Below are 20,035 nucleotides of genomic sequence, written 5' to 3' on the forward strand. Positions count from 1 at the left end.
AACTTGGAAAAAATTTTAGCTGATTGTCCCTCAGACAAAGGGCTTCTATCTAGAACATATAAAGAATTAAAAAGTATCAGCCCCCCCAAATTCAAAGACCCAATCCAAAAATGGGCAGCTGAGATGAATTACACACTTCTCACATAAGGAAATACAAATGGCAAATAAAAACAACACTGAGATTCCACCTTACCCCAATAACAATGGCTAGCATTAAGAAATCAACCAATAACAAATGCTGGCGAGGCTGTGGAGAAATAGGAATTCTTCTCCACTGCTGGTGAGAATGCAGACTGGTGAAATCACTGTGGAAATCAGTTTGGAGATTGCTCAGAAAACTAGGTCTAGAGGTTCCATTCAACCCAGCTATTTCCCTTCTGGGTATTTTCCCAGAAGATCTAAAAACATCATATCACAGCAATATATGTTGCACCTACGTGTAATTGCTAAATTGTGGAAGCAACCCAAATGTCCATCCACTGAGGATTGGATAAGAAAATTGTGGTACTTTTATATAATGGAATATTACACAGCTATAAAGAAAGACAAACTCAAGGCCTTTATAGATAAATGGTTACAACTAGAGACCATACTCATAAGTGAAATAAATCAGACCTGCATGTGCAAGCACCGCATTGTTTCACTAGTATAAAACCTGAAAGAGTTAATTTAAAGTAGGAGGTATGATAGACGTGAAATGATAGGAAAACACTCAAGGGTAAAGGGCAACTGGGATGTGGGAAAAGAGAAAGGAAAGGAGAAATTTTATATGTATGTATATACAGGATAGCTAACATAGTTAATTTCCTACCACTTTGTTTGTAACTCTGTATTGTTTGTACTGTTCTTTTGCTATTTTGTAAAAGGTTGTCTGTCTGTTAATATTTTCCTCCTTTTATTTTTAAAATAAAAAATGAAAATAAAAAAATTTTTTAAAAAAGGTGAAGGACTTCTCTGGCCTTTCATCTTAGAGGCTAGACAGGGAGACTTACTCATGTATCAAACCATTTCGGGCTATGGAAAATTGTGCTTTATTTTTATAACCTGCAATTTGCATCCTCTGGTATGGTGCCCACCACAATAAAATTTTTAAAGATGAAAAAAAAAAAAAAAAGAATAGAAAAGAAAAGAAATCAGCAGTCACAAATGCTGGTGGAGCTATGAGAAAAAGGAACCTTTCTCCACTGTTGGTGGGAGTATAGACTGGTATAACCACTGTGGAAATCAGTGTGGAAATTACTCAAAAAACTAGGATTAGAAGTTCCATTTCACCCAGCTATTCCCCTTTTGGGTATCTTCCTGAAAGAATTAAAAGCATCATACTACAGAATATATGCACATCCATGTTTACAGCAGCAGAGTTTGTAATAGCCAAATCTTGGAAATGGCGCAAATGCCCATCAACTGGTGAATGGATAAGGAACATACAGGTTTTTTAATACAATGGAATACTACTCTGCCATAAAGGATAAGCTCAAGACATTTCTAGTTAAATGGAGGCACCTTGAGACCATACTAAGTGAAATAAATCAGACACATATGTGAAACACTGCATTGTTTCTCTGGTGTGAAAAACTGACTGTAAATAAGAACAAAACTGTATAATAGGTATTGTGAAATAGGAAAAAAATGTTCAAATGAGAGGGGAACAAAGGAAGGGAGGAGGAGAAACCAAAGAAAAGTAAAAAAAAACTGAGAAAAGAAGGAAAAGAATGGAAACAAAGCTTTTCTAAGTGAGGAGGGGAAGAGGGGTTGAAGGGAAGGTAGGGGAATGGGAAAATAAAACAAGTTATATCATGTGCAGATTTTTTTTTTTAGTTCTTTATTTATTCTAGATAGTAACCTGTAGTCTGAGGAACAGCTGGCAAATTTTTTTCCCCACACTTTGGGTTATCTCTTCACTCTACTGATGGTTTCACTTGCTGTGCAAAAACTTTTTTTTAGTGAGATCCCAGTTGATTCTTTGTGATAATTCTTGTGTGATCAGGGTTTTGTTGATAAAATGGGATCACTATGTATAACTAAATGTACTAATAAAATCTGATGGGAAGAAAAGAAATAAAGCTAAGGCTGGGTAATGGTTGATTCACTGTGTCAACCTGAGACATTTAGAAGCTTAATTAAGCGACTTAGCAGGAGGCCAAGGTCCTCACTTTATAAACATCCTGAGCCTGTGCAAGAGGATGGCATGGAGATGGTGTGGGTGCTACACCCTGCATACAACATAAGAGAGGAAAAGGGGCTTGCTCTCCTGCTCCTCCCTTTTTCACTCTTCTTGCTTTTGCTGTTTTTCTTTTCTTTTTTTTTTTGATTTTTTTTTTTTTTTTTCTGGTACCAGGGATCGAACTCATGACCTTGCACTTGCTGGGCAGGCGCTGTGCCACTGAGCTAAATCCCCAGCCCCCCTTTTGCTGCTTTTCATCACCAAGCCACCCTGCCTTGGAGCCAGCTGATTATGGACTGAAACCCCCACAAACTGTGACCTAAATAAACCTTTCCAAGGAAGAAGTGAAATTATCATTATTTGCATATGACATGATACTCTACATAGAAGACCCCAAAAGCTCCACCAAAAGGCTTACAGATTTAATAACCAAATTTAGGAGCAAGCTGGATACAAAGTTAACACTCAGCAATCAATATCATTCCTGTATGCGTTCAACAAATACACTGAGAGAGACATTAGGAAAACTATACCTTTCACAATAGCATATAAAAAAAGCTACTGTGATAAAATCACATGGTACTGGCAAAAAAACAGACCTGAGGACCAATGGAACAGATAAAAAGATGTGGACACAACTACAAACACACTCAGCCACCTTATCTTTGACAAAGGGGACAAAACATGATCACTGGAAGAAAGACAGCCTCTTTAATAAATGGTGCTGGAAGAACTGGCTTTCCACATGCCAAAGACTAAAGCTAGACCCATGTCTATCGCCATGCACTAACCCAAAGTCAAAATGAATCAAAGATCTAAATATTAAAACACGGGGCTGGGGATTTAGCTCAGCGGCAAAGCGCCTGCCTGGCAAGCGGAAGGTTGTGAGTTCAGTTCCTGGTACCGGAGAAAAACAAAAAAAAAAAAAAAAAAAAAAAAAAAAAAAATTAAAACACAAACACTAAATCTACTGGAAGAGAAAGTAGGAAGAAATCTTGAAGACGTAGGGGTAGGCAGAGACCCTACCTTGAACAATATAGGGGTAGGCAGAAGAGAAAGTAGGAAGAAATCCTGAACAATATAGGGGTAGGCAGAGAGCCCATGAACAAAAACCAAAACTGCACAGGAAATACTTCAAAGAATCAACAACTGGGATCTGCTCTTACTGAAAAGTTCTCGCACATCAAAAGAAATCAGCAACAGAGTAAAAAAGGATTTCTACCTAGAACATATAAAAATTTTAAAAAGTCAGGCCCTCAAAATTCAGAGACCCAATCCAAAAATGGGCATCTGAGATGAAACTTCTCAGATGAAGAAATACAAATGGCAAATAAATACATGAAAAAAAATTCAACATCATTGGTCAATTTGAGAAATGCAAATTAAAACAACACTGGGATTCCATCTCAACCCAGAAAGAATGGCTATCATCAAGCAATCAACCATTAACAAATGGTGGAAGGGCTGGGGAAAAAGGAACCCTACTCCACTGTTGGTGGTAGTGTAGACGAGTGAAACCACTGTGGAAATCAGTGTGGAGATTCCTCATAAAACTAGGATTAGAGGTCCCACTTAACCCAGCTGTTCCCCTTCTGGGTATTTCTTCAGAAAAACTGAAAACATCATACCACAGCAATATATGTGCACCCATGTTTACAGCATCATAATATGTCATAGATAAATCTTGGAAACAACCCAAATGCCCATCAGATGAGAAATGGATAAAAAAGATGTGGTATTTTTATACAATGGAGTATCACTCAGCTACAAAAAATTATAAACTTGAGGCTTTTATAGGTAAATGGATGCAATTAGAGACCACACTCATAAGTGAAATAAATCAGACCTGTATGTGTAAACATCGTATTGTCTCCCTAGTGTAAGAACCTGAAAGAGTAAATAAAACTCAAGAAGAGACATTGTGAAAGGGAAAGAAATTGCTCAAAGGGAAGGAACAACTGGGATAAGGGAGAAGAGAAAAGAAAGAAAGCAGGAAGGGAAAAAAATATGTATAAACAAGGATAGCTGGGATAGTTGTACTGCTGATATCTAATGGTTTATTGAAAGGAACAGTTAATACTTAAATTTTTTTGACCAATTTTACATGCTTATATCTGGTAATCTCAACTAATTTGAAGACAACAATATGCAATATAACAACCATTGGTGAATTCCTACCATCTTGTTTAGTGAAGCTCTGTATTATTTCTAATGTTTTTTTAAATTAGTTTTTATTCTCTTTAACGGTTTGATCAATTCTGCATTCTAACATTGGTAATCTGAGCAACTTTGTTGAAGATAACAATGTGCAATATAAAAACCATTGTTAATTTCCTGTCATCCTGTTTTGAAATTCTGTATCATTTTTATGATCATTGTGTTGGGTTTTTTTTGCTCTTTTGGTTTTTTTTTTTTTTTTGGTCTGTGTTGTTATTTGTTATTTTTTTTCCTCTTTACAATTTAAAAAAAAAGTGCCTCAGGTAATCTACACTCATATCAAAATTTGGGAAGTACTGATGCACAGCAAAAGAGAATTCATATTTCTAGTTTCCCCACACAGTTCGTAAGTGACCTGTGTAGTTGTCCACATAGGTAAAGGAAGAAAGGAAAGGTAAAGATGCAAAGGGAAGTCTAGATAAAAGTAGGTGATAAAGGCAAATGGGAGAAAAGAGAGACAGGAAGAGAGTGGAAGAGGTGATCTGGTCTGAGAGTCTCCTCTGCTAACACTTTTCACATATGGAACATGGGAACATGTTACAGGTTAGTATAACCTTAATGAAATAAGGTTTCATTTCCACAGTGAATTAACAACTGCGAAACCAAACATCTCACATATCTTCCATAAAGTGAGGAAAAAAACTAAACTAGCTGGGCGTGGTGGCCCATGCCTGCAATCCCAGCATTCAAGAGGCTGAGGCAGGAGGATCCTTGTGAGTTTGAGATCAGCCAAAGATACAAAGTGAGCTCAAGGCCAGCCTGAACTGCATAGTGAGACCCTGTCTCAAAAAGACAAAAACAAAAACAACAAAACAAAAAGCTAAATTAACAGGGGCATATTATTAAATAGAATGAGAGAATCAGTAATCCCTCCTTTCTGTGCTTTACTAGGCAGACAGCTAGAGAACTGTCCTCCTTTCCTGGGATATAAATGGCACACTTAACTGGAACAGGTTCAAAAGAGGACAAAGATTTAGAAGAAATTTTAAAACAATATGAAACAGTTAAAGAAGTGTTTGCCAGGTGTGGTTGTTGAATATCTGTAATCCCAGCTATTTGGGAGGCTGAGGTAGGAGGATCACATTTAGTTAGACCCTGTCTTAAAATTACATACTACATGCAATAAAATGGGCTGTGGATGCAGTTCAGTGGTAGAGTATTTGCCTAGCATGTGCAAAGCCCTTGGGTCAATCTCTAGTACTAGTTAAAAAAATTATTGCTTGCAACATATGACTGCTGTCTGTAAATATTTATTTAAGTTAAATGAGAACTGAATTTGCTCTAAGCAGACAAAGGGAAAGCTAGACAATGAAAGATACAAGAAGACAGAATTTCATTTACAATAAGAAAGTAACAGCTGGATGGGGATGTCCAAGAGTTAAAATGCACTGTTTTGTCAGAATGAAAATTTCCTGAGGGGGCTTGAACAGAGTTTCTATTAGTACCAAAAATTTATTTCATGCTGAGGTAAAGTCAGATAAGTAAAATATATGCCTAGACTATGTAGAACTACAAATTCCAGAATTTATACTTTATTCTGGAAACAGTGAAAATATATTAAGTATCTGTGATTATTACTAATGGATTTAAAAGCAAGTTTCAGACGAGAATGAGTGCGTTCATGGTGGTACGGCTGTAGACTAAAAGCAAGTTTCAGGAAGAAGTAGTAAATAAAATTTTGGACTATAGACTTTTTCCAAGAGGCAGTGTGGAGAAGGACACTCTTTAGTTAGAGAAAGTACTGAGGACACTCAATGATTTGTTTACTGTTTGTTAGGGTTTCTTAAGATAAGGCTTCATTATACTGGCCTTGAGTTTATGATTCTCCTGCCTCAGCCTCCCAAATGCTGTGATTACAAGTGTATGTTAGATTACATGTGGAGAAGGATAATCCTTTAATTACTATTTCAATGTATTGCCTCAGGCCTGATCAATCCATGTGATTGTTTAGTTCTGGAGGGAGTCTAGCAAAAGCATTGGTGGAAAGGATAAGATCTCAAAACCTGTGTCCTTGTGGAAAGCTGTGAGGTCAACACAAAATGCTTTACTGAGACATGCCCGAAGGAATGATAACATGATGGCTTACTAAGTCAAATCTCATACTTATGATAATTGAGCTGTATTACCCTTGCTAAAAAAAAAAAAAAAATCAAAGAAACAAAAAAAATGTTTGGTATCTGCCCATTTGTACTAGCTACGCCCTTGGTTCTCGCTCAATAAAAGGTGACTGAGATTGATAATAGAAGTGGCAGTCTGAGAGGCTGCAAGCCCCCTGATCCCAGAATTATGCCTCTCTTTTCTTTCTTCTCTTGCTCTTCTTTTCCATCTGAGGGTACCTCGTTCTCAGGACCTGTCACCCTGGACAGAAACGGAATGTACATCCCACAAGGCAGAAGAATGAGGCTCACTTATTTGCTACACAAAGAGTATTTCTAAAGGAATTAAGACCACTGCCATCCTAGCCCCAAAAAGCACCGCTTCAAAAAAGACCACTGCAACAATGATGGTTTAATAAATCACAGCCTCACAACCAGTTTCCAAAACAGACCAGCCACAACTACAATGGTTTAGTATTCACAGACTCCAAAGCAGACACAACCTCCTTCTACAGCCCTGTAAAGTCCCCTAGCCTGTAAGAGATTGGCTGTTCTCCTGTTTGTTTACCAATAGTTCCTCTCAGGATTTTGTTTTGTTTTAAGATGGGGTTTCACTATATAGTTTAGGCTGGCCTTGAACTCCCTAGGTATCCAGGTTGGCCTTGAACTCACAGCAACCCTCCTGCCACAGCCTCCACAGTGCCCCTTTCAGGTTTTGACTCTAATAAAACCTGTCTTTGATTGCAGAGCTCAATTCCTTTTCCTAAGAATTTTTTATTGGTGTTTTCAGACCAGGTGAGGCTGCAACATATAGTGAAAGAAACGCTTAAGTAGTAGTTAGGCTCAAATTCCAGTTCTTCCACTTATTACCTTTGTGGCTGTAGGCAAATGATTATAATCTACAAATTAAGACTGTATCACTTACCTTATAAAAAGTTTCAAGATTAAAATGAGGTAAAATTAGCAAATCTTAACACAGAATTACTACTAAATTTCACATAATCCTTGTGAAAGCAAATTATACAGTATTACTGAACATGTGTGCAAAACAGCTCTGAATGTTAAACAGTACTGATAGAGTAGAAAGATCCCCCAGCCTCCAGAGCAGATCAAGGATATTCACTGACTTTTAACAATGATAACTTTAAGTACAGCCATTACGAGTTTGTATTTGTCTTGCTTTGCATAATATAATTTATGCATAATTTGACTGAGTGTCTTGGTTACTTTTCTCTTGTTGGTGAGACAAAATACCTGACACCCAAAATTAAGGAAGGAAAAGTTTATTTAGCTCACAGTTTGTGCAAGTTTCAGTCCATTCTTGGCTGGCACATGGCAGAGGGTAACAGTTCATGACAGCAGAAAACAGCAAAAGCAACAAGAGAAAAATGGAGGAGCAGGGAGGGCAAGGCTCTTTCCCTTCCTTACACTGTATGCAAACTATCTGCCCCAGGGCAGGTATTGCACTCACATCCATAATTCCAACACTGGACTACTGTAGTGGATTGACAACTGGTGGTCAACTTATAACCCCCAGCTGAATTAAGTGTGGTGCTGGGTGTGGGAGGCCCACCTGAGGATTGTTGCCAGCAGCAGAAGAGGCAGAACTGGAGAAGAAGAAATGAGGCTGTTGGGAACTGAAAAAGGATTTTGGGAGCTGGTAGAAGCTGTAAGGAGCTGCTGGTTCTCTTGGAGGAGCTCGTTATGCTGGCTTTCCTGATGAACTCAGCTGTTTTCATCCTCCGAGGAGCTTGGGACCTTGTTGGCACTCAGAATGGCTTTGGTTCACTTTGGAGGAGCTCTAGTCCTCACTTTGATGCTCACTTCCTGGCTTGGGAGGGGAAGATGGTGCACTGCCAGTCTCCTGGAGAAGATCACTACATTGGCTTCCCTGATGGGAACTTGGCCATCTTGATCATTGGAGGAGCTCAGGACCTCACTGTTGCTGAGGATGGCTGCGGTACCTTTTGGGGAAGCTCTGGTTCTTCTGAGCATCACTTCCTCGCTCCATTGCAGATCCCCCAGCCTGCTAGCACAGATCTTTCATCCTACTGGCACAGACTTTCTAGATTCTACCACTGACCTTTGGGCCTTCCCAGCACAGATCCGTGAATCAGGCCCGCGCGAAATATTATTATGGGCTCTAGGCCTCCAGGTGGACTCGTGGGAGGCATTGTTATGAGCTCTAGGTCTTCAGCTGGACTCATGCAGGACATTTCCATTGGATCCAGGCCCTCAGCTGGATTCCTTGGTCTTAGCATGTGGACAGATTCCCTGCACTCTCTTGTATATCATTCTTTGGGTGACTATTATAAATAATCTTATAAAATATGTGTCCTGTATTATATTGTTCCCTTTGCAAAATAAGCCCCAAACCATAACAACCATGAATCAATCATAAACTCTAGAAGCCTGTCTCATGACTAACCAAACCATAACATTCTGCCCCTAACCCCCCAAAGACTCATACACATCTCTTTATGTAAAAGACATTTTAGTCCACCCCTAAGAGTTGCCAATGTTCTAATAGTTTCAGCATTGCTGAAGAGTCCAAGTCTGAAGTCTCCTCCAAGATGTAAGGCAAACTCTTAGTTGCAAGCCCCCGTACAAATGAAAAGTTAAACACTTCCAACATTTAATGGCACAAAATAAACATTACCATTCCAAAAGGTACAAAAAGAAGGATACAAAGCATTGGGACCAAGGCAAGTCCATCATCCAGCAGGGCAAACAATAAGCCCTGTAGTTCCAGGTCCAGCATCTGAAGCATTCTGCGGCACACTGTGAGCTCCAAAGGGCTTGCATGACTCCACCCCTATGGCACTTCCAGGCGTTACAGCTCCCACAGATTCTCTCTTGGGCCCGTTTTGCTCCCTCCTTGCTGCTTTCCTCAGACAATCCACGTTCCTGGCTTTTCGAAACTTCTGAGGTCTACACTGCACCTCTAGCTTCACACTCACAGCTTCACATACTGCCCTCTCAGGGGCACACTGCCTGGCCTCCCAGGCCTTCTGAAATCTAGGTGGAAGCCTTCTTAACCTCAGAATTCTTGCATTCTGTATGGGCCTAAAACCAGTGCCATGTGGATGACATCAAGGTCTGTTGCCACCTGGAGTAATAGCCAAGCTTTCCTCTCTCTTGGCCATAGGGGTCGAGTGCCTGAGTCTCTGGGCACTCTGAATCCAATTTTGTGGAACAAATTCTCTATGCCACCACCATTCTAAAACACAGTGCTCTGTGGCCTTCTCTTCAAAGCAAAGTCTTTCATCTTTGCAGGTTTGAGGCTGCAAAGGGTGGAGACTTGCTGCTTCTTATGATGCCCTCAGGCCATCTTTTCTAGTATCCTTTTCCTTCTCAGCAGTGGAGATCTCCTCAGCTCTATCTTTGCAGTCCACAGCTTTACTGAAGCTTCCTTTCTGGCCAAATTCACAACATTTTAAATCATCCTGTTGGGCTCTTTGCTCTAGATTCTCAACATAAATCTGGCTAAAATCCCCCAACAATAGCCATGCACTGCCCCAACATTCAACTGCCTTAAAATTTCTTTTGCCAGATTAATCAGTCAGCCATCCTTAATCTCAGTATCAGACAAAGTCTCTGGACATGAGCAAAATGCAGACAAACTTTCCACCAAGCCATAAGATACATCATCTAGAGTCCAACAACCAATGCAGTCCTTGTTCCCAGCAGAAATCTCCCAAATCTGATCTTTATTGGCAGGATTTCTATCAGCCTTCTAGTTTTCTGAGTTTTGACCAGAATCTCCCATACAGAACAGCCAAAGGCATTCTGGTGCTTGCCTTTCAGGTGACATCTCAACCTTTCCAAACACTTCCCATAAGCCATTTCCAAAGGCTCTTGAACCACATGGTCAGTATAGTCACAGCAATGACCCCACTCCTGGTACCAAATTCTGTCTTTGTTATTTTTGTCATGTTGCTGAGACAAAATACCTGACACCCAAAATTAAGGAAGGAAAGGTTTATTTAGCTCACAGTTTCTGCAGATTTCAGTCCATACTTGGCTAGCTCCAAGGCAGAGTGGCACATAGCAAAGGGCAACAGTTCATGGTGGCAGAAAACAGCAAAAGCAGCAAGAGCAACATGGAGGAATGGCAAGGACAAAGCTCTTTCCCTCCCTTACAACGTATGCAAACTATCCGCACCAGGGCAGGTGTAGCACTCATACTCCAACATTGGACCATAAATCAATCATAAACTCTAGAAGCCCACCTCATGACTGCATGAGGCTTTGGGGAAACATCCAGAAACAAACCATAACACTAAGGAACAAATCTGAGTCATAGTAGTCATAACAGTCACATGCCAATTCACTACTGAATTCATCTACCATCTCTACTTGTACTGTAGATGTGATAACATTAACAAATTGCCTTTAAACAAAAGACTTATACACCACATTTGTATGAGATATTAAGGAATTTGAAAGGTCTTAAAGAATTAAGCTCAGTAATATCTACAATCTACTGCATAGTCCAGAAATCTAGCAAATGTTTTTTTGTTTATTTTTTGCAGTGCTGGGATTGAACCCCGGGCTCTGCACATGCTAGCAAGCAATCTACAACTAAGCTACACCCCAACTCTATTTTTAAGATTAAATTATTTCTAAATTGGATTGAAGGTCTACTTGCTTCCACATCTATAACCTACAGTCACCAGATATGGATAAAATGGGAACTCCCCCCCCCCGCATTAGAAATAATCATATATGCCTTTGAATTTTTAAAACATAGCAACTAAATGAAATATACTGTTATATTTCTAAAATAATCTTTGAAGTCTGTGATTTATCAAATAGTTATCTATCTTAACTTATAATATTCACCATCTATTATAGATTTATTCCCTTTTAGGTACAATGATCCTAAATGTGATCTCTCATGTGATTTCCCAATCCTCTTCAGGGGAAAAAAAAAAAAACCTCAATTAAGAAGCCCGTCATAGGGGCTGGGGATTTAGCTCAGCGGCAAAAGCGCCTGCCTGGCAAGCGCAAGGTCGTGAGTTTGGTTCCCGGTACCGGAGAAAAACCAAAAAAAAAAAAAAAAAAAAAAAAAAAAAAAAAAAAAAAAAAGAAGCCTGTCATAAACAGTGATGACTCAGTATAAAAATAAAAACAGAAGTAAAATTTTAATCAACAGGCAGGAATATTGCCATGAGTTTGAGGCCAGGCTAGGCTACAGAGTGAGTTTAAGGACAGCTTGAACTACATATCAAGGCTGTCTCAAAAAACAAAAACAAACAAAAAAATTTAAATCAACAGGTCATCTGACAATATGATATTATACTAAGAGACTATAAAAGAACCACAAAGTATGTGAGTGGAAGTGAGTGAAAGGTGTGTGGTTATTACAATGATAATCCCAAATGCCTGTATCAGCTCTCTCCTCAGTATTTACTTTATTAACTTGGTTTTAAACTCAGGAAGATACCTTCAATGAAGACTTTTACAGACTCCTACTGTATTGGTGGGGAATTGGTTCCAGCACCCATTCTTTTAGGATGTATAAAAGGCTTGTTTGCATCTAGTCTATGTACATCCTCCAGAATACTTTAAATCATCTTTAGATTTAATACCTAATACAAGGCAAATATTATGTAAATACTTTTCCTATACTATTTCGAGAAAACAGGAAAAAAGGTTTGTTCATGTTCAGTACAGATTCAATGAATTTGTTTAATATTTTCATTATGTAGTTTGTTGACTCTCCAGATGTGAAACCCTTGAATGTAGAGAGCCAACTGTACTAATGTGAAGTAGTAATAGTTCTTTGTACTCACCATCATTATAATGAGAATCCCAGATAACCAAAAAGGCCAGTCAGAAGTTTACTTACAAAACAGAGCAAACATGTACATTGTGTTTTACCCTTACATTTTGACTCCAGTCACTTACTTTAGGTCACATATTACTGCATATACTCTTCCCAATTTGTCCTGGCTATAACCTTGGAAGTTGAATTTATTGTTCCTATCCAAGTACTCAGGTAAAACTTCTAGCAGAGTTTCAGTAATGACAGAGATAACATTCCTCTCTTCAATAAGATGTCGAGCCTGCAGAATATTTCAAGAATATTGTCTTTAGCATTAATCTATCGTAGTAGGGACTTTATTCATTCATTTGGTTGGTCAGTAAGTAATTTTCAGTAAATGTTTATTGAACAGTAAACACAGTCCTCCGTTTCAGAGAACAGCAACTTATAGAGCAGTTAGTTTGTATTAATAAAAACTCTCTACTGGTCAGTAACTAGAAAACACTTGTCTGGATACTCCAAGCTTGCTATACAGGTTATCTACATAAACACTTATCACCAGTAATCACACAAAGATATCTTTCACTTCAATCACATTAGTATCTATTCTGGCATGTCTCCACCCAATTTTTCTTCCTCATCCTTTTCTCTGGTCTTTTAAAAAGGAAAAGAAAGAATGGTTAGTCAAGTTGTCCCGGAGAATTAGGAAAATAGTACAAAAAAGAGGCAGAATCCTCCATTTTCCTCCCAGGCCTACGCTGTACCATTTTACACATCTCCACACATCTTGACAGGTATGTTCTCTCTTTCCTTAGTCTTATCTTACTCTATTGATCTAACCCAAACAAAAACTACAAAGAGTAAAATTTTTGAAAAGTTTTGGTATAGAAAAAGTGGTGCATCTAGGGGCTGGGGATTTAGCTCAGCGGCAAAAGCGCCTGCCTGGCAAGCGCAAGGTCGTGAGTTTGGTTCCTGGTACTGGAGAAAAACAAAAAACAAACAAAAAAAAAAAGTGGTGCATCTAAGTTACTCTAGAAAGTGAGAACTCAGCTTTGGATGGCAACCACAGAGATCAGGACACTTGGACAAGGGCAGTGGCCAATTACTCAGTCTTGCACACCACTAAAATATTATTTTCATGCAAATACTACTGAAGTATTTTCAGTTTTCTAAATGGAATTAGTCCCATTTAGAGATTCTGACATTATTTTAACTTAATTAACATTAAGAGAAATTAGTGAAAGGCAAACTCACTTTGACTTAGACTGCAAAGAAATAACTGACACATACCAGAGTAGGCACAGTGAACATCTGAACAGAGAGTGCAGTAATGGAGATGCTCCTGTCATGATCATCACTGATATATTCTTTCTGCAGTTGTTTATAGTACTGAAAGATACAAGTGGAGCATCAATTAGAATTTACTATTAAATCACTACTGTTTTAAAATCTTTATTTTACTAACTTCTGCAAGCTTTTCATCATAATCCAGTTCTTATTTATCAAGACATGATATGGTCAATAAAAATACCCTAGTAAGAAAACAACAATAAAAAAGAACAGGCCAGGCATAGTGGCACATGCCTATAATCCCAGCACTCAGGAGGCTGAGGCAAGAGGACTGCTGAGTTCAAGGCCAGCCTGAAATGCATAGTGAAACCCTGTCTCAAGAAGACAAAAAAAGAATTCATCTACCCAACCCAGCAGAATTGGAAGAACTGGTAAAACAAAAATCACAAGTGAAAATCATGGATGAGTACAGTGACACAGTTTGTCCTTTTTGCAAACAATCTGGAGCAATTTCTAGCAGTTTCTACTCCAATGGTATAGGACAGGGGATATATTTAAAGTATTTAACAACTAATATGACCCAGAAAACCAGCCAATCAGATTCAATCTACCCTGAAATGGAATAGATGCTGGCTGCAAATATTTTTTTATCCATACTGGTACATACCAGCTGAAAATGTCAAACATTAATAATACACTCAGTCATGTATCAATCATCTATTATGTGTAAGCACAGAGTTGGATACTTGATGTACATATCTAATTTACCCTCCTGAATTTCTACAGTTCAACTATGCCATATAAAAAATTATCATCTAAGTAGAGAGGTTAGTTTCAGTGTAAGAAAATAAAATTGTATTTCAGAGCATACACATAGCCCAACACTCTATCTCTAATGAGTTTTAGAAGAATACCCAGGACTTTCACATGGATCTACATCTCCAGCCCTTTATTTATTTATTTTTTTACTTTGAAACAGGGTCTCAATAAATCACTAAGTCGCCCATACTGGGATCCAATTTGCAATCCTCCTGTTTCAGCCTCTTAGGGTGCCAGGATTATAGGTATGCATCACAGTGCCCAAGTAATGCAGATATTCTATCCTACCACACCAGAATCATTGCCTGTAGCAATTATTATTTCTCTCTCTCCTTCTAATTCCATCCTTGGTCCTATATTGCTCTGTTCTAAGTCTTACAGAATTATCTGTAACTCAAAATCAGAAGAAATCAACAAGTATTTGTTGTGTATCTTTGTAAAAGGCACAGTATAAAATTCACAAAAGTTCCTGTTCTATGTAATATTGCAATCTGTCTTGGGAGATAGACCAAAAAAAAAGCATAATACTGTAAGGGATATGCAACACACCAATAAAACAACACTTAAAAAGGTGTAATTTTACCCTTGTGTTTTAGTTTCACTTAGGTATAACTCCTAGGCACCTAATTCCTGCTTCCCTTTAACATACATATCTGTTCCTATTCTGGCTGTTCTCTTACTCACTTCTCGTATTATAATTTTACTAACAGAAATAAATGATGATCAAAAAAATCATGTGTGAATGTGATACTGTTCATTCAGTCTAAGAAAATAAGTCATTTTCCATCTACCTCCAAGACTTTCCACACTACCAAAAGCCATTTGTGACTATGTTAACATAACACAAAATAATGAACTTTTGACAAAGAAAATATAAAATTCAATTGTTTCAATACATAATTATCTTTGTTTCTGTTAGCTCATTTATAAAAATTGCCTTCTTCTATTGATATTTATAAACAGCAATTACCTTCACAAATTCCATAGCAAAGAGTTTTTTGTACTCCATCTCCATAAAAAAACTGCTGAAGATCAATTCATGAAGGATCTTACGGGCACCTATATATCATTTAGGATTGGGGAGTAAGAAGATATTGCCAAGGCAAAAACATTATTCTAGTCATTAGAAATAGTAAAATATTATAAAAGTATTTCATATACTAACAGACCTGAAGGACAATTATGAATAGTATTTGTTACAGTAATATTTAATAGTTAAATTAGGGCCAGGGATATAGCTCAGCAGCACAAGTGCTTGCCTGGCAAGTGCAAGGTTCTGAGTTCGATTCCCAGTACCAAAAAAAAAATTAATAGTTAAATTGAAAATATAAATATACACATATACATACATATATACAAAAAAGAAATATATGTAATTTTAAAAATATATATATATATGTATGTACAAGAAATATATATATTGCCTTTCTTTTTCTGCACTTTGTTTTGGAGGAGGTTGGGGTTGATCTGAGCCACAGCCTCAGCCCTTTAAAAAAAAATTAGCGCCGAGCGTGGTGGCACACACCTATAATTCTAGTACTTGGCAGGCTAAGGCAGGACTGCCATGAATCTGAGGCCAACCTAGACTACACAGTGAGTTGAGTTCAAGGCCAGCCCGAAGTATAAAGCACGATCCTGTCTCAAGAAACAAACAAACAAAATTTTTTTAGGCAGGTTCTCTCTTACTATGTCACTAAATTGCCTACAACACACTCAAACTTGTGATCCTCTGAGGATACTGGGATTATAGGCATGCGTCAAAGTGCCTGATCCCTTTTTTACTTTTTCACTCATTTCTCCAGGCTGGCCTTTGAACTCACAATCCTACTGCCTCAGCCTTCTGTGGAGCTGGGCTTACAGGCATGCACCACTATGCTTGGCTTTTATTTAATCTATCTATCTATTTTTTTTCTTTCTTCCTTTCTTTTTGAAACAGGGTCTTACTATGTAGTTCAGGCTGACCTTCAATTCACTATGTTGTCTAGGCTGGCCTGAAACTTGCAGTGATCCTCCTGTTTCAATCCCTGAAGTACAGTTCTAGAATTATAGGCATGCACTACCACACCTGACATTCATATAGATTTTTAAAATGAAGACATAACTTTAAAATGCATTACTAAATGAATACATATAGACATTCTTTTTAACTGGTCCTGACTAAATGAAAAGACACTATAATTAAAAGGCCTGGTTTTCTTTTTTTTTTTTGACACGGGTCTTGCTATGTAGTCCAGGCTGGCCTGGAACTCATGATGATCCAAGTGCCGGGATTGGGATTAGAGGTGTGTGCCACCACGCCTGGCTTTTAATACAGAAAAATACAAATTGGTTAACCTTAACTTCACATGTCATATCTTCACAATTAGGCTTTAAAGTTATATCCTTTTTTATTTAATTCCTGGAAGTAGCATAGGTAAAGGTCTACTTACCTTTATAAAGCTTTGCATCCCAAAGCATTAACCTGCTTATGAGACAGGGATTTTCAGAACCAGGTTCTTCTTCAAGACATGCTTGGCAAAATATCTGCCTAAAATCACCTATAAATAAAAATCAGGTAATTTTTATTTTTTATTTTGTATAACAGTAGGAAAATTTTTTGGAGAATAGAAATAGCTTCTGAGAGGGGCTAGGGATTTAGCTCAGCGGCACAGCGCCTGCCTGGCAAGCGCAAGATCATGAGTTCGATTCCTGGTACTGGGGAAAAAAAAACTAAAAAAAAAAAAAAAAAAAAAACCAAACAAACAAAAAAAAGAAATAGCTTCTGAGAGACAGGAGGAGTCCCAAATGGGTGGCCCTAATTTTTATTCTTATGAAATTTCTCCTAAAAGTACAGTTCTTAAACATGTGAAAAAAAAATAATCCTACTATGCTTGCTGTCAGGAATAATTCTGTCTGTGCTGGGATACAGCTCAGGGGCACAAGCACCTGTGTGGCAAGCGCAAGGTCCTGAGTTTGATTCCTGGTATCAAAAAAAAGAATAATTCTGTCAACATCAAAGAATCAAGAGCCAATAAAGGATATTATCAGATATTATGCATTCTATAGAATATCTGATACTATGCATTTGAAATAAAATACTGAAAACTGATCAAAATGGATACTTGATCAGAAAGGAAAACAAGTAAGTTTTATTTTACATTCAGTGATATTTAATTTGTGACAATAAAGAACAAAATAGTTTATCAGAAACAAGGCCAAGGGCTAGGGATATAGGTCAGGAGCACAGCGCCTGCCTGGCAAGGGCAATGTCATGAGTTCAATTCCCAGCACCAAAAAAAAAAAGAAGAGCCAGGCATGATGGCACACGCCTGTAATCCCAGCATTCGGGAGGCTGCAGCAAGAGGAATGTTGTGAGTTTAAGACCAGTCTGGGCTACAAAGTGAGTTCAAGGCCAGCCTGAACTGCATAACAAGACTCTGTCTCCAAAAAAAAAAAAGAAAGAAAGAAACACAGCCAACAGGATGTATACTTACTTGAATAGCTCATAATTTTGTTCATCCAGGAACCAAGACGCAAAGCAAATTTCTGATGAGCCATAACTTCAGAGTGTAACACTTCTACATGAAGTGGATGTTGAGAGACATTTTCTGAATGACTCTACAAATGAAAATAACAATAAAAAATATTTTAAAACACCAGAAAGCCAGTATAATAAACTCTGCTTTCAGTTAAGTCATCTATTCTTTAGAAAGAAGGAAAGAAAGACAGAAAGAGAGAACGAAGAAATCATATAACACAGCCAGTTCTAAATCTCCGAGTCTAAATGCCCCCATACTAATTCTACTTAGGATGTCAAATCACTTCAACAATATGACCCCTCTACTTGTTCTACTTGGTTCCAGTAATGTACAATTCTCTTAGCTCCTAATTCAGAAAGTCACCTTTATATCTTCCTTCGCTTCCTGGCAAGCAGCATAAGTACCTGCTCGGACAGCTCGACGACCCTAGTTGTAGACAAAAATGAAAATTAAGTAATGGAATGATAACCACAATCAGTAAGTTATATACACAGTTATACCACAGTTATACCACACAGACCTAATGAACTGTCAAATATTAATTACATATTGAAAAGAAAAATCACCTAGTGACTAAGTTTTAAGATTATTATAGTACCCGGAAAATAGACATCAATATTAAGGGCTTTATTATTATTATTATAATTATTATAATTATTATATGGGTATCACTATGTTAGACGGGTATCACTATGTAGTTCAGGCTGGCCTTGAACTCACTATGTAGTCAAGGCTGGTCTTGAACTTTTGCCTCAGCCTTCAAGTACTGGGATTACAAGCATGTGCCATCATGCGCAGCCACAGTTAGCACTTTATGAAGCATGTAAACTTTCTCTATCTCTAGGAGAGAATTTATACAATTTAGGATGCTAGCTTTCCTGCTGGGCAAAAATGTCTGTTCTTTACTTAATACAGTATACTTTGTACTTTTATCTGGTAACAACTTAGATTTATCAAACTTTTGCTATGAATTTTAAATATTTTCATGAATGAATGCAGAACTCTACAATATGCGTTCTATAACATACTTGAAGCATTATCTTCTTCATTTAACCTTTGTAATAACTCTACGAGGAAGTTATCCCTATTTCACAGAAAAGAAAACCAAGATACAGAGATTTTAGATGATTTGCCTTCAATTCAGAAAGTGGTGACCCATGATAGGCAGTCCATTTCTAGAGTTTGTACCTAATGCTATACTGGGCTGGGGATATAGCTGGCACAAGTGCCTGCCTGGCAAGCTCAAAGTCCTAAGTTCAATTCCTGGTACCGAAGAAATGGAAAAATTAAAGCTACACTTTTGGCTCTCATGTATGTACAAGAACCACACAAATATATCTGAACTGTTAATTACACCAGCAGGGTTACTATTACATGAAAAAATATGCTCAGTGGTACAGCTCTTGCCTTGCATACACAGGAAAAATAACACACAAAAAGCCAAGCCACAAGAGATTTTTAAAAGAACAGACAACCAGGCAGTGTCAAAATGACATCTATTTCTTTGCCTAGTTGGAACTTGTAACATAGAGTATATAACCTTCATTTTTAAAACTGTAATGTGTACTGGTCAGCTTGCTCAGAGTGTTTGTGGGGGTCCTTCCTTTTGTTTTTGTTTTAATGAATGGCATTTGCTGGTTGTAATAGCAAATGAAAGACAATCCACTTCCAGGAAAAGTGTTCTGTTTTTAATTCCCTGTTCCTTTTGCGGCCCACTTTAATGATGGTGTTAAAACTATATCCAAGGACAGTTTATCCTGTTTAGGGGGAGGGGGAGGTAAGTGTATAAGTAAGTGATCTTTTAATTCAGTACAACCCACGAATAATGTAAACGCTCGTTTTCTTTAGACTGTAAGGAGAGCCCTAGGGTGCTCTGAATCTGTACATGCTATTGTTGTAGTATGCATACTATTGATACAAACCACTGTGAACATTTTGTTATTTTAAAATTTTGTTTCAAAAGGATTGCTTTTTCTTCTCATTGTCTTTGTCATGTACAAACTAGTTTTTATAGCTATCAACAATAGATGTAATCTTCAACCTTGCCAGGATCACTGATATGATACATATTTAATTAAAGCACACTGTCTCCTCCCTATGGTATACTTAAAATGATGATTAAAGCCATTCTTTTAAATGTGACTCTTTTCCTGAAGCCAAA

General features: G+C 37.8%; 1 protein-coding gene across 4 annotated transcripts in view; it reads right to left on the reverse strand.

Moving 5' to 3' along the window:
- The window catches only part of Ubr1 (ubiquitin protein ligase E3 component n-recognin 1), a 159,924-nt gene that overhangs the window by 88,148 nt on the left and 51,741 nt on the right, over positions 1-20,035 (reverse strand). For all 4 annotated transcript variants that reach the window (XM_013512443.1, XM_005381366.2, XM_013512444.1 and 1 more), the window contains exons 7-12: positions 18,238-18,300; positions 17,830-17,953; positions 16,786-16,893; positions 15,327-15,415; positions 13,538-13,636; positions 12,391-12,548 (exon numbers count right to left, since the gene is read on the reverse strand). In XM_013512443.1, the coding sequence (XP_013367897.1) occupies positions 12,391-12,548; positions 13,538-13,636; positions 15,327-15,415; positions 16,786-16,893; positions 17,830-17,953; positions 18,238-18,300 (641 nt within the window). The remainder of the gene's footprint in view (positions 1-12,390; positions 12,549-13,537; positions 13,637-15,326; positions 15,416-16,785; positions 16,894-17,829; positions 17,954-18,237; positions 18,301-20,035) is intronic.

The sequence above is a fragment of the Chinchilla lanigera genome, unplaced genomic scaffold (genome assembly GCF_000276665.1).
Source record: "Chinchilla lanigera isolate Chin_1 unplaced genomic scaffold, ChiLan1.0 scaffold00015, whole genome shotgun sequence".
Classification (NCBI taxonomy): Eukaryota; Metazoa; Chordata; class Mammalia; order Rodentia; family Chinchillidae; genus Chinchilla; species Chinchilla lanigera.